This window comes from Xyrauchen texanus, chromosome 34 (assembly GCF_025860055.1).
Source record: "Xyrauchen texanus isolate HMW12.3.18 chromosome 34, RBS_HiC_50CHRs, whole genome shotgun sequence".
NCBI classification, from domain to species: domain Eukaryota; kingdom Metazoa; phylum Chordata; class Actinopteri; order Cypriniformes; family Catostomidae; genus Xyrauchen; species Xyrauchen texanus.
In genome coordinates, this window is record NC_068309.1 from 30,919,606 (window position 1) to 30,931,992 (window position 12,387).

The following is a 12,387-nucleotide window of genomic DNA, read 5'->3' on the forward strand; positions in this document are numbered from 1 at the left end:
CAATGAAGTATTTATGGTTAAAGCAAGATAAAAAATGGTTCACACAATTTTAATTCTCTCATCAATTACACACTCTCGTGTTGTTCTAAACATGTATCACTTTCTTTCTTCTATGGAACACAAAAAGGAAGAATGACATCCTCAGTCACCATTCACTTTTGTTGCATTTTGTTTCATTCAATTAAAGTAAAAGCTGTTAATCCTTAACATTCATCCTAACATCTCCTTTTGTGTTCCATGGAGAAAGGAAGTAATTTGAGTGATTACATTACATCAGAATTTTCATAAATGAAAATGAATGGTCAATGGATAAAATTAAAGAATTTCAAGGAAGCTGATTCTGATTCTACTTAACGATTCCATTGATTCATTTTGCAATTTTAAGGAAGAAAAAATTGACAATATTTGGAATAATAATTATTTCACTGCCCTCTGTTGTCAAATGATAACAAATCTGAAAAATAAGAAATAATGTTTCTTCAACTTCTGGCACTTTTAGCACTTTGGATTTTAAGTCAAGTCTTGTTAAAACATTTTTCACACTCTCACTATTTATTATTATTATTATCTACTAACAATAACCAACGGTGTATGTACATGCACCTAGGGCTGGGCAATATGGCCAAAATTGTTATCATGATAATCTTTTTCATATTGTTCGATATCTATCATGATATACATTTACACATTGCACTTTCTTTTTTTTATTTCAAAGTTGACGGAAGAAGAAAAAATAAATTCTAAACCGTCAAAATAGTCTCTACAAAACTGCACAGGGGTCCAGAGACGGCCAAGGAGTGGGGTCTGCAGGATCTTTTACCAATTTTACCGTTTATCAATTGAAAATGAATGTTAAAAGATCATCTGTTTGTTCTGAAGTATAGTGACAGCAGTCCAAAATTTGTTGGAATATTTTTACATTAAGATGAAATATTTGTTATATTTCTTTAGATTCAGATACACAAGAATGGGGCATAGAAGCCCTTGTGACTGTAGAATGATGCTCAATGTGGGTTCAGAGGTGTCCCGAGAGAACATTTAGAAAAAAAAATATTTTTAATTAAAAAAACATTTGTATATTTTCATTAAAGTGAGAGACTAGTCTACCAACTAGTAATTTTAGTCTTTCCTTATCCATTCCAGACATCTAATTCATTTTCACAAAATTAGAACAGAAATCAATGTGTTTATTTGATTTGTTTATTATTAAAGGCTTGTAACATGCTGATTAATAAAGATACATTTAAAAGGGAAAAACATTATGGTCTAAAAGGTGCTTTGAAACCACGTTAACTCATGCAGTGCGTCATGTCTACACACATGCAGGGAAAAGAGGCAAAGCGTGCGGAGCGGGACAGGGCAGAAATTATGCATGTTTGGTGCTCGAGAACAATATTCAAGATTACAGCACAGAAAGATCAGAGCTGTTGTCCACATCACTGTTGTTCTGTTGCACTCTTCGCTAGAGATGATGAGAGGGCGCAACCGTTGTCATGAAGTCTTGCGGTGCGGATGGAATCAATCTGGAGTCTGACGTAACCGAATTGTTAGCAAGGGAGCTAGCATTAGCAAGTTCATCAAGTCTGACTCTACATTACCACTGGTGCGTTATGAGTGAAGCTGAGAGCGTTTTCAATTCATTTCTATGAAAGCCGAGCGTCACGCTCTCCAGGTGGATCGTAGGATTGGCAGCGGTGCGGAGCAAGCTCTCTCCTAGCGCTGTGAGCCCTTTTGAGCGGATTTTGTCCACCCCAGTGGAAACGCAGCCTGAGAAAGCCGAACTGCTTGTGTTTTAGCGACACGCAGTAAATATCGACAATTCCACAAAAGCTTATCGTGGATTTTCTTAATTGTGATATATATCGATATCGTTTAGATAGAATCGATAGAATTGTTTTCAATCGTCTGTGCCAATAAACTGAATGTTATTATTCTGGTACGTTACTATAAATACATTGACTTTAACTTACTTGCTCAGCAACACTCTCTTAAAACTTTTGTTACGCCATAAGGTTGACTTGAAAGAGAAAACTCACCAAAAAAGTGGACAGTTCACTCTAATCTCACAATAGTGTCCCTTGCGGCAACGTTGAGAACGCAACGATGTGTTGCAAGATGTGTCTGCGTTTACGTGCGTAGACATTTTAAACATGCAATCATTTTGTATTTTTATAGTTTAATATTGAAAATCTGGGTATGGGACAAGGTTAAAACAATACAATCTGAACATAATAGGCATTTGAAGTGTACCAAAAATAAAGGATGAAGTCCTGGTAAAAAAATTCCAAATCAGTTTTTAATATGGCCTTCATTTAACAAAAATGTTGAAATCTGTTTATTTTGAAGAACACCAAATAACAATTCAGAAATCAATTGTATTATACAAAAAATTTAGAAATTTTGAATCTCGAAGAATAGCTTCTTGATTTCCCACCCTAAAAAGTTTGTTGTGCCTAAATTGGGTATTTTGTGCATTTCCTTTGTTTACAGTAGGTTATTATGCATTACAAATGTATCCCACATCATCAGAGGACTGCATTTCCAATTCATATAGTGCTCCGCATGGAAATGCTTGAAGATAATTATGCATATAGGACAATCAGCGGCAGTGCAAACAAATGTTAATTGGAAATTTCAGCTTCAATGCTGGCTCATATTAAGTCCCTCTGTGTAAGCCTTATCCCACTGTTGTATTGTAGCTCTTTTCCGGCCAAAAACAGAATCTACAACAAGTGCTGAATTCTTCCATTTTCTTTGTTCCTGAAGGAAGTGAAATGTAAGTGAGGCAGGTTATGATCTCACAGCACAAAGGTGATCTGGGATTAGAGGAATGTCTCAATACTGATCAGACCATGCAAACCTTCAGGGTCAGGTCTCACCTTGGGAAGCATCTAAATCAATAAGAAGAATTCAGGCAGGCCGAGAGAAGATGGGGGTATTAATGGAAACAGATTTCCCCTCTGTGGGAGAGAGGGGGTTAGATGGGGGTCTGGAACAGAGTGGGGCATGAATCATGGTGTGAGGATTAACAGACACCATGAAATCTCTGAAAAAAGATGATGCGAGGAGGCGGGGTTTCACACCGTTGTGCTGCTAGACAAAAAATGAGGGGGGGTTTAGATCTGAAACAGTTTTCAGACACAACATCGTAGATGGTTCACTACCGACACAAAAAAAGCCATTTCAGTTAATAGAAGACAGTTGAATAAAGATAAACTATCCTTTTGGGATCTATAAAAATGTAAAGGACTCAGTAAAAGTCTTACAGAGCATTATTACAAAGCAATGGGCCAAGCGAGGCATGTTTTCATGTGCAGTTATAATCGATCTCCAGCGGGCTTTTGTGTAGTAAAGCTACAGTCTTTATCTTTTTGTCCCAAGTGCACGACATGTGCGTAATCAAATATTTGAAAGAAGGATGTAAGCAATTGTGGTCTGATTAAGGCGTATACATGTTGACTGAAGAGTGGTTTGATTTCAACATTTACATGACATATTTAAAATAAAAATATTGTTTTAGTTTAACTGAATCTGACTGATTTTACCATGTCACAGTACCTGCCTACTCAAATCTTATGATATCAGCTAAAGTATCAAAATAGCAAGCAATATCATGCTAAATGTTTTATTTAGTGTCATCATGAGGCTCTAATACCAAATCAAGGCAAATTAATTTGACTTCAGACTAGTTTGTTCAGCAACCATGTGTTTGACGTGGCAAACCACACATCTAAAAGATGCAATCTTTATATGGTATTGCTTATTATTTTATGTACTGTAGTTTAAGACATAACAATCTTGCCATATTTTGAGGTTGGGCTTATGGAAAACTTCCTTGGCGACAGGAGACGTGCAACACTGAAGCAATGCTGCATTAACATAGAATTCAAATGATGTGAGGTCACAGGTGTGAGTCCATTGGTTATTTAACAACACCTTGAACATTGCTCATCCAATCAGATTTCAGAAGCTTCTGGAGATTATAAAGAATATATTGTCTAGGCAAAATTACCTCCTGTTCTCTCTGGAAGACCACCACTCGTCCGCCTTTGTCCCCAGTGGCCAAGAGCTCTCCTGTAGAGTTGAACTCAACCGTGGATATGATGTCAGCTGTAAGAGGAGAAATAGATGATATATAAGAATGTCAAATATTTACATTTCATCCTCTACATTGAGAAAATCAAAGATTTAAGTAAATAAAATGCAAACAATTAATATTGCTGGGGACATTTCTAGATCTTTAACCCTTTAAGCCAGCTGGACTTTGAGAAAAAAAAAATATAATAAAAACAAATATAATATTATAAATATTCATAACTACAGTCTTGACCAACACAATATAGGCATCTTTTTAAAGCTTAGAAGCTCTACTTTACAGTGCAGGTAGGCATTATGACCAAAACTGAACAAGTGCTTTGAAATTTGCAGACAAATCAGATGTGTGCCGTTTTGATAATGTTTTATTAAACATTTTGCACTGTACATATTATTGTAATCAGTAAAAACATCAAACTAATGAAATAGCCATGTGTCATATGTTGTTGGGAAGTGCTCAAAGAGTAGAATACAACCAGCTAATTTATTTTACTCACACAAAAATATAGCAAGTAATAGCTAAGTTTATGTCGTTAACAAAATGTTTCATGCGAGCAGGTGTTGCTCATTTGCCGCATTTTCACTTATAATTACACGAAAAATAAACAGAACATAAAATATCACATATCATTACTTAGATAAGGCAATTATCTTTAAAAAAATACACACACAGAGTAATCAGATGCATAGATCATTAGATAACCCACATGAAGCACAATGTGCACACAGCATCTGGCTATCGGGAATCCTGCTATTTGGCTACAAACACGTTAGCTTTACTGGAACAGATGATGTCATCGGAAATGCTGTAGCGTTATGGAATGCTTAACAAATCGGATTGGGTTCAGATTGCTCCAACCAGTGGTGATAGTCCCACATATTTGGGCAGAGAGTCATGAGATCAATCACTCTAATTACATATGGCCACCAGGAGATGGCGCCAAGTACTTAAACAGACTCAATGATTCCTCAAATGAAACTCATTCTGTGCAATATCATTACTAAAATCATGTCTACATATTATGAAACGTGCTTTAGTCATTGTGTTTGCATGTGTAATTAGTTCTTATGTACAATCATGTTTTATTGTTTGGAGAGGCTTTTGGACACTTGGAGACTTTTGGACACTTCACAGCTGTGCTGAGACCAGTCCAACCATATCATGTCAAATATGAAGCTTGTCCAGGCTGAGCAACCCCCCTCCTCTCCATAAAGAAGTCTGCCACACCACCTCACATCCCCCAATCCATTGATATGTAAATCTCACCAAATATCATCCTCTAACATTATGCCAACAAATATCATCTTCTAAAGCCAAGAAGATGCTAGCCAGACCTTTGAAATGCCACATTAGGTGAGCAACAAGAGATTCTAGGTTGACAAAGAGATTGCACTGGACAAGCAGCGGATAGCACACATACAGTATGTCACGTTCTACCAGGGATGAATGCATGACATCAGATGCACTGAGAGATTTTAGGGTGTGACATCATCAGCAATCCGTGATCAACTAGTGTGAAAAAATCCCTTGTGCTCATGAAGGACGTTATTAAAGATGAAAGAGCAGACACACAAAGGCATGAACTCTTGCGCCTGTCTGCATACACACGGATAAGATCATGTCAGCAGGCGGTGATTTATTGCTTTCAGACAGAATATATTATATTTGGATCTCAAGAGCCAGCCAACACTGCAAAGGCACATGAGGACATGAGTACAGAATGAATTCGATAGATATATTAATTATAACAGGAAAGACCACTTTATGGCAGTCTCAAAGTATTGATATTGACATTATTTGCTACTAATATCTCTGTAATCTTTCATCAGAATGTAATAACTTGCTCTTTCCCCGAAATGACTTTTCTCCTCGGCTGACGTGTGGGTTATCGGATAATGTTTACTGATATCCAAATAGCTATTTCGGCATTGTTTTAAGCCACGTCCACACTAATATGTTTTCATTTGAAGGGGCATTGATTTCGCTATGTTTATTCCTCTCATTCACATTAGAACAGCGCTGTCCTCCACCAAAAATGGAACGCTTCGAAAACGCTCTCCATTACCTCATACTTAGAAAACTATGGTGATAGAAAACTGAAAAAGAGTTTTTAAATGAAAACGGAATAGAAAACGGCCTCAGTCTATCATTGTAGGTAACGCAGTCTTTACAAGATCTTTCTTATTCAATCTAATAAAGGTTACGCAAATCATAGAAAATAACAATGAACTTAATGGTGAACTTAACCTTCCGCTTCCTCAAAAGGTGCCAGCGGTCTTTCAGGCAGTGTCAAGTCAAGCCAAGTCAAGTGGAGTTAATGTAGTCAACGAAGTCAGTGATAAAAATGTTCGTAGGCTAGGGTTTTTTTTATTTGTCAATGCTAACAAAGACGAGACGGAAAAAGACGTAACATGACGATTAAACATTTTATTTCAAAAATACTGTTGATGAAAATTATGAGAAAAAAATATATACTGCAAGATATGCACTAAACAAAGCACTAAAAAAATCGCTGTGTAACTACATATTTTTTGGCAAAATTCTCACAAGATTCACATTTGTTGCTACTGAGGTTGAGGAATAGGTAGGTTTTAGGAGTAGGGGTATGGTTATGGTCAGGGTTAGAGTTTCTAATTGAAGATCCTGTTTACAGCACATTACAAAAAGAAAATGTAAACATTTTCAACATATCTGGATAGTCAAGCCTGTCTTCCAGGGCCTTTCCTGTGCTATAGAACATACAGTGCCTTTCTAAATACCCAACATGATCTGAACTGTACGTAGGGTTGGGAGGGTTACTTTTTAAACATATTCCACTACAGATTACAGAATACATGCTGTAAAATGTCATTTGTAATGTATTCCGTTAGATTACTCAAGGTCAGTAATGTAATCTAAATACTTTGGATTACTTCTTCAGCAGTGGTAGATTTTTTCACTTTTTTTGACTATAAAAACTCAGTACAGTAAGACAAAATACACATGTTAAAAATACATTATCTGAAAAACCTGATATATCTTATGCAGTGTTGTTTCTAAAACAAGAAACGTCAAATGTATCTTGTTTTAAGGATTTTTAGATATTTTTACAGGAAAACAATACAAAAATTATTATCAAGAATACGTTTTTTGCCCTAATATCAAAGGTCTTACTAGAAAACAAAAATGTGATACAATGTGAATTTTCTTGATAAAAAATATGATCGTGCCTGATAACATGCGTGTAAAATGGCTAGAAATAGCAATCTAGCTTAGCGTAAAGCTGACAATTTACACAAGGTTTATTTCTATTTCTTCTGCTCCAAACTTACTTCTCTGTCTGCTCGTATGAATGTAACACATCATAAGAAAGTGTTTCACCGCTGTTCAAATGCACTTTGGATCACATCATTTATATGTATAAATGTTTTCCATCTGAAAGAACTACATATTAAATGAAAGAAATGACAATAAAATACAAAGTAATCTCTTCAGTAATCAAAACACTTTTTGAATGTAATTGTATTCTAATTACCAATTATTTAAATTGTAACTGTAGTGGAATACAGTTACTTATATTTTGTATCCTAAATATGTAACCCCATTACATGTTTTACGTTATTCCCCAACCCTGACTGTACGTGACCCACTTCCAAACCTACAAAGCCTGTTGGCACTTCAAACAGCTTCATAGCTGGATGGTTCCCATTGTGACATGTTACTGTGTCTATTTGGAAACCCGCCACCACAGAGGTGGGACGGTTAATTAAAACAGACCCTCTAACAACAGAGAAGCCCGAAAAGGAACACATCGGGTTCCATTCAGAATGTCAGCATTGTCTCTGGAAGCTCAAACTTTTACGCATTTGTTTGAGGTGTCTGCGTTGTCTTTGTTGTGCCAGCAGAAGACTTAAAGGGAAAGTCATGATTTATCATAATGTTGTTTCAAACTCATATGATGTTCCGCTTTTTTGATATTCTAACAAAATATTAGTTTTTGGGTGAACTTGCCCTATAAATGTTAAACATTTTGAAGTAATTCATACTTTGATATATCCAAGGGAAATATAATAACATATGAAAGACCCATACATTTCAGCTCATAAATAAAAATAAAAAAACAATGGTTTTGCATTGTTTACATCCTCCCTTTGTAGGTGAACAAGACATCTAGTATCTTTGTACATTGTCTGGATATTTCTAGGTTTCCTCGCCTTACCCCGCAGCTTATAAATGCCAAAGTCACAAAATAAACTGCATATCTGAGCCACATATGACACACAACAACAGTATTACCACCTTATACACACTCCCTAGTTGCCACATCAATGCAATCTCAGATATGGACTAATAATGAAAGGCGTAACAGTAAGAGTGCATTAGCAAACAATGCACAAACTCCCTCATCTGTAAAGGACAGATCGATTCCTACCTTTGACACATCTTCCTTGGTCTTCTTCAAGGATATGCATCTGTTTCTCTGGCTTTGAGATGTACTGTTGCTATACGAGCCTTGATACCAAAAGAAAGGGTTGTTTCTGCTGTACTAACTGCAGTTTACTCTCTCTCTCTCTCTCTCTCTCTCTCTCTCTCTCTCTCTCTCTCTCTCTCTCTCACACTCAGAGCAGGTAACTCCATTTGGTGATACTGCATTGTCTGACATTTCGCCCACTTTCGCCTCACAATCTTAAAATGAGTCCAGCAGAGCCCACGAAATGGTCGGCTTGGAATCATTTGCATAAATCTCATACAAATAAAGATGATATGACTTCTAAATATTTGCTTTATCCATTCAAAGAGAGAGAGGGGACAACGTGAGACAGACTGAGACAGACAGAGAGAGAGAGAGAGAGAGAGAGAGAGAGTCTAAGAAAAGAAAAGAAACAGTGATTGAAAAGGGTTGTTTTTTCACCTCAATACACCTCCGTGGGATTTTATATTGACTGCTCGGAGAATTTAAGAGCAGCGTTTCCATGACAACCCTTCTTTGGACTAAAACAAGGGCTGTGTGTGAGTCTTGCAAAGACTTTGTTCTTGTGGTGTGAACTGGCAGCGCACTGAGTGAATTAAGAGCAATCGCACCCTGCTCAACTCAGTTTTAACTAGTTATTATCTTACAGTCCAACTGTCTGTACTAGAGCAAACATCCAATATGCCTTACAAATAATATAGCAATCGTGCTTGTACGAATATCACAGAACTTGTCTAGAACATATCTGGGTCATATTTGACCCTAAAATCAAAAGAAAGTATTAAGAAAAAAATATTACTTCTTGAAGAATACAATTATCCTTTTTTACGTTGTGAAACTATTTTACCCAATTTCTTATTATCACAACACAAAAAGCTAATATATATATATATATACATATTAGTAGGGCTGTCGATTTAACGCGTTAATTCAGTGCGATTAATTTTACAAAAAATAACGTTAAAAAAATGTACGCATTTAATCGCAATTCCAATTTGAGTAACAAGAAAGCTGTAAAGTGTATTGAAATATGTAAACAATTTGATATTTTTATTAAACTGTTTATTTATTCATTTTCCTTTTTGTTGTTTGTTTTAATATACCTCTTGGCTCTAGATGTACAAGTTTTGTAAGCATTAATAAGAAAATAAATTTCAGACAAAAAATGTCTGAAGCAGGTGTAAATTGACGGGTCCTTAAACAAGCCCTCATAATAAATCTCCAACTGATTGACAAATTCACTTGTGAAATGGATTGCTGTGAACTGTATACCAATGATTCTCATGGTACTCAATGGTACTCACTTTTTTGAAATACTGTAAGTTTATTTTGTCTATGCTGCTCTCACAGAAGTATAACAAGTACAAGTAAAAAAATACACATATATACAAAATACACTTATATTTAAGATACGTCCTCTTAAAGCAAATCTAAATATCTTATATGTTGCTTCTCCAGTAAATGTATCTTGCTTTAAGGATTTGTAGATATATTTAAATGGAAAAAACGACAAAAACACTTGATAACAATAGGATTTTTTGCAGCAAATTGTTTTACTGAATTAAACTTAATACAAAGTATTTTCCCTTTAATCCAGTGAATGTAATTTAGAGGTATTTTGATGATATTGTCCTCTTTATTGTTAGCAAGCACGTTTAATACAACCTTTTAAGTCGGGCCACAAGCTGAATAATCAGTTAAGAGCTAATGGTTAATCATTGCAATAATTGCCTGAATAGTCGAATACTTGTTCTAATAATCGTTACATTAATCGATTATCAAAGTAGTCGTTAGTTGCATCCCTTTTTGAAAACAATGGAAATAGTCAAATTAAAATATCTGACTGTGTTGTAGTAATGAGAATTGGGGAAATAAATGGACTTAAGTGTCCTGAAAAAAATCTTTGTGAAATGATTGACCATGCTGGTTAATAAACAAATATATATATAAAGTAAAAGTAATGAAACTAAAAGTAAAATTACATTAATCTACTGAGAATTACACCAAACTCAAAAATAAATCACCTGGGTGCATTACAGTAATGAGAATATGGTTGGAAAAAAGTGCTTAACTGTCATATAAATAATATCACAAAACAAAAATCTAAATGGTCCTGAAATAGGCTTCATTTTCTTTATGTAAAATGTAATTTATCTTTTTTATATTATTCTTTTTATTTAAATATGATCTGGACATATTTTCGCGAGATTCCATGCCCTGCTCAATTTTAACAAGCTCTTATCTTATGGCCAGATTGTCTGTACACAGAGCAAACATTAATATGCTCTATAAATAATAGCAAACGTGCTTGCATGTATATGGTCCTTGACCTTGCCCAAAATCTACTGCAAAAACAATGTTCTGTATGGCTTCTCAATTTGTCCACAAACCTTATGTAACTGCTTTGGTAAATTAATTGTGTTGAATAAATCTTTTTTTTCTTTTTTCTTTTTTTAGATTATCAATGGACATTTAAGCCATGAACCTTCATCTTGGTCCAAACAAAAACTCTGTAAGTGGTTTTGGGCACTAATCAATGGGTCAGGCTGACAGAGCAACTTGGCTGTCCAGCTAAACCACCAACACCATGTTTAGCTAGGTTGGAAGAGCATAAGACAAGCTAAATACTACCTTGGCCAAGCTGAGAGACCAACTAGACCAGGTAAGACCAACTAACCAATTGAATGACAGCTTGGCCAGGCTAGGGAATCCAACTAAAACACCTTAATCCAACTAAAACCAGCTAATTACTCACTTGGCCAGGTTGTAAGAACAACCAGACCAGCTTAAACCGACTGAGTACTACCTTGGCCAAGCTGAGAGACCAGCTTAAACCAGATAAGACCAGCAAACCAGCTGACTGACAGCCTGGCCAGGCTTGGAGACCAACTAGAGCGGTTTAAACAAGCAATCCAGTGGCATACCAGCTTGGCCAAGTAGGGAAACCAACTAAAGCAGCTTAAACCTGTTAAAACCAGCTGAATACTAGCTTGACCAGGCTGGGAAACCAACCAGACCATCTTAAACCAGTTAAAACTAGCTCTCTGCTTACAACACCTTTAACGCAGTCTTGATTAGAATTGTACGAAATACATTAGATAGAATAAGAAAACAAAACAAAGTAATGTTTTGGTGACATGGTTCATTTTTGACCATGTTTGTGCCTCCTTGGACAGATGTGCCACAGAACTTTCATTAGAACACGTTTTAATTCTACACATAAAAGACAAACATAGGCCGGACAACCACACTCACCCACATTTTAAAAACAATACGTTAAAGCAACCATATAAGAGCACACACAGGCGATCAAGGGCGAAAGTGAAAAGGGAGTACTGGGGGTTGGGGGACGAAATAATTACATAAAAATTATATTTAGATTCCTTGAGAAAGCAGAATTCCAAATGATTTCTCAGAGACAAAAAACGCCCTGACTTAATAAGACCCCTGGAGTACCCAATACTAATGTCTGTATTTCTGTATTCTTTTTGGCAGAGAATTTGGCAAGACAATATTGGCAACAAAGAAAACCAGAAAACAACTGAACATCTAGGTAGGTAAAGATGGAAAGAAGGCCATAATATCATATCTGTAAAAATATTATTGTGTTTGGATCTTGATATAATACATAATATTATTAAATTATGATATAAACCAGCCTGCTCTTATGCAAATTACATGACTATGGCAAGTTTTTGGCTAAATTATATTATGTGGTTTACTGCGTGGTGCTAAAACGGAGATAAATGTTCTCCCAAACAAGGCCTGGGTAGCTCAGCAAGTAAAGACACTGACTACCACACCTGGAGTTGCAAGTTTGAATCCAGGGCATGCTGAGTGA

The 12,387-nt window shown here is 35.8% G+C and overlaps 1 protein-coding gene across 2 annotated transcripts in view; it reads right to left on the reverse strand.

Annotated features, from left to right (window-relative positions):
• LOC127627542 (serine/threonine-protein phosphatase 2A 55 kDa regulatory subunit B beta isoform-like) overlaps positions 1 to 12,387 on the reverse strand; it is a 72,499-nt gene that overhangs the window by 17,385 nt on the left and 42,727 nt on the right. Inside the window, exons 1-2 of one of the 2 annotated variants that reach the window (XM_052103990.1) lie at positions 8,508 to 8,635; positions 4,013 to 4,110 (exon numbers count right to left, since the gene is read on the reverse strand). In XM_052103990.1, the coding sequence (XP_051959950.1) occupies positions 4,013 to 4,110; positions 8,508 to 8,547 (138 nt within the window). In that variant the 5' untranslated portion in view covers positions 8,548 to 8,635. Of the gene's footprint in view, positions 1 to 4,012; positions 4,111 to 8,507; positions 8,636 to 12,387 lie in introns of those variants that run through there. The other variant, XM_052103988.1, reaches the window with a different exon arrangement.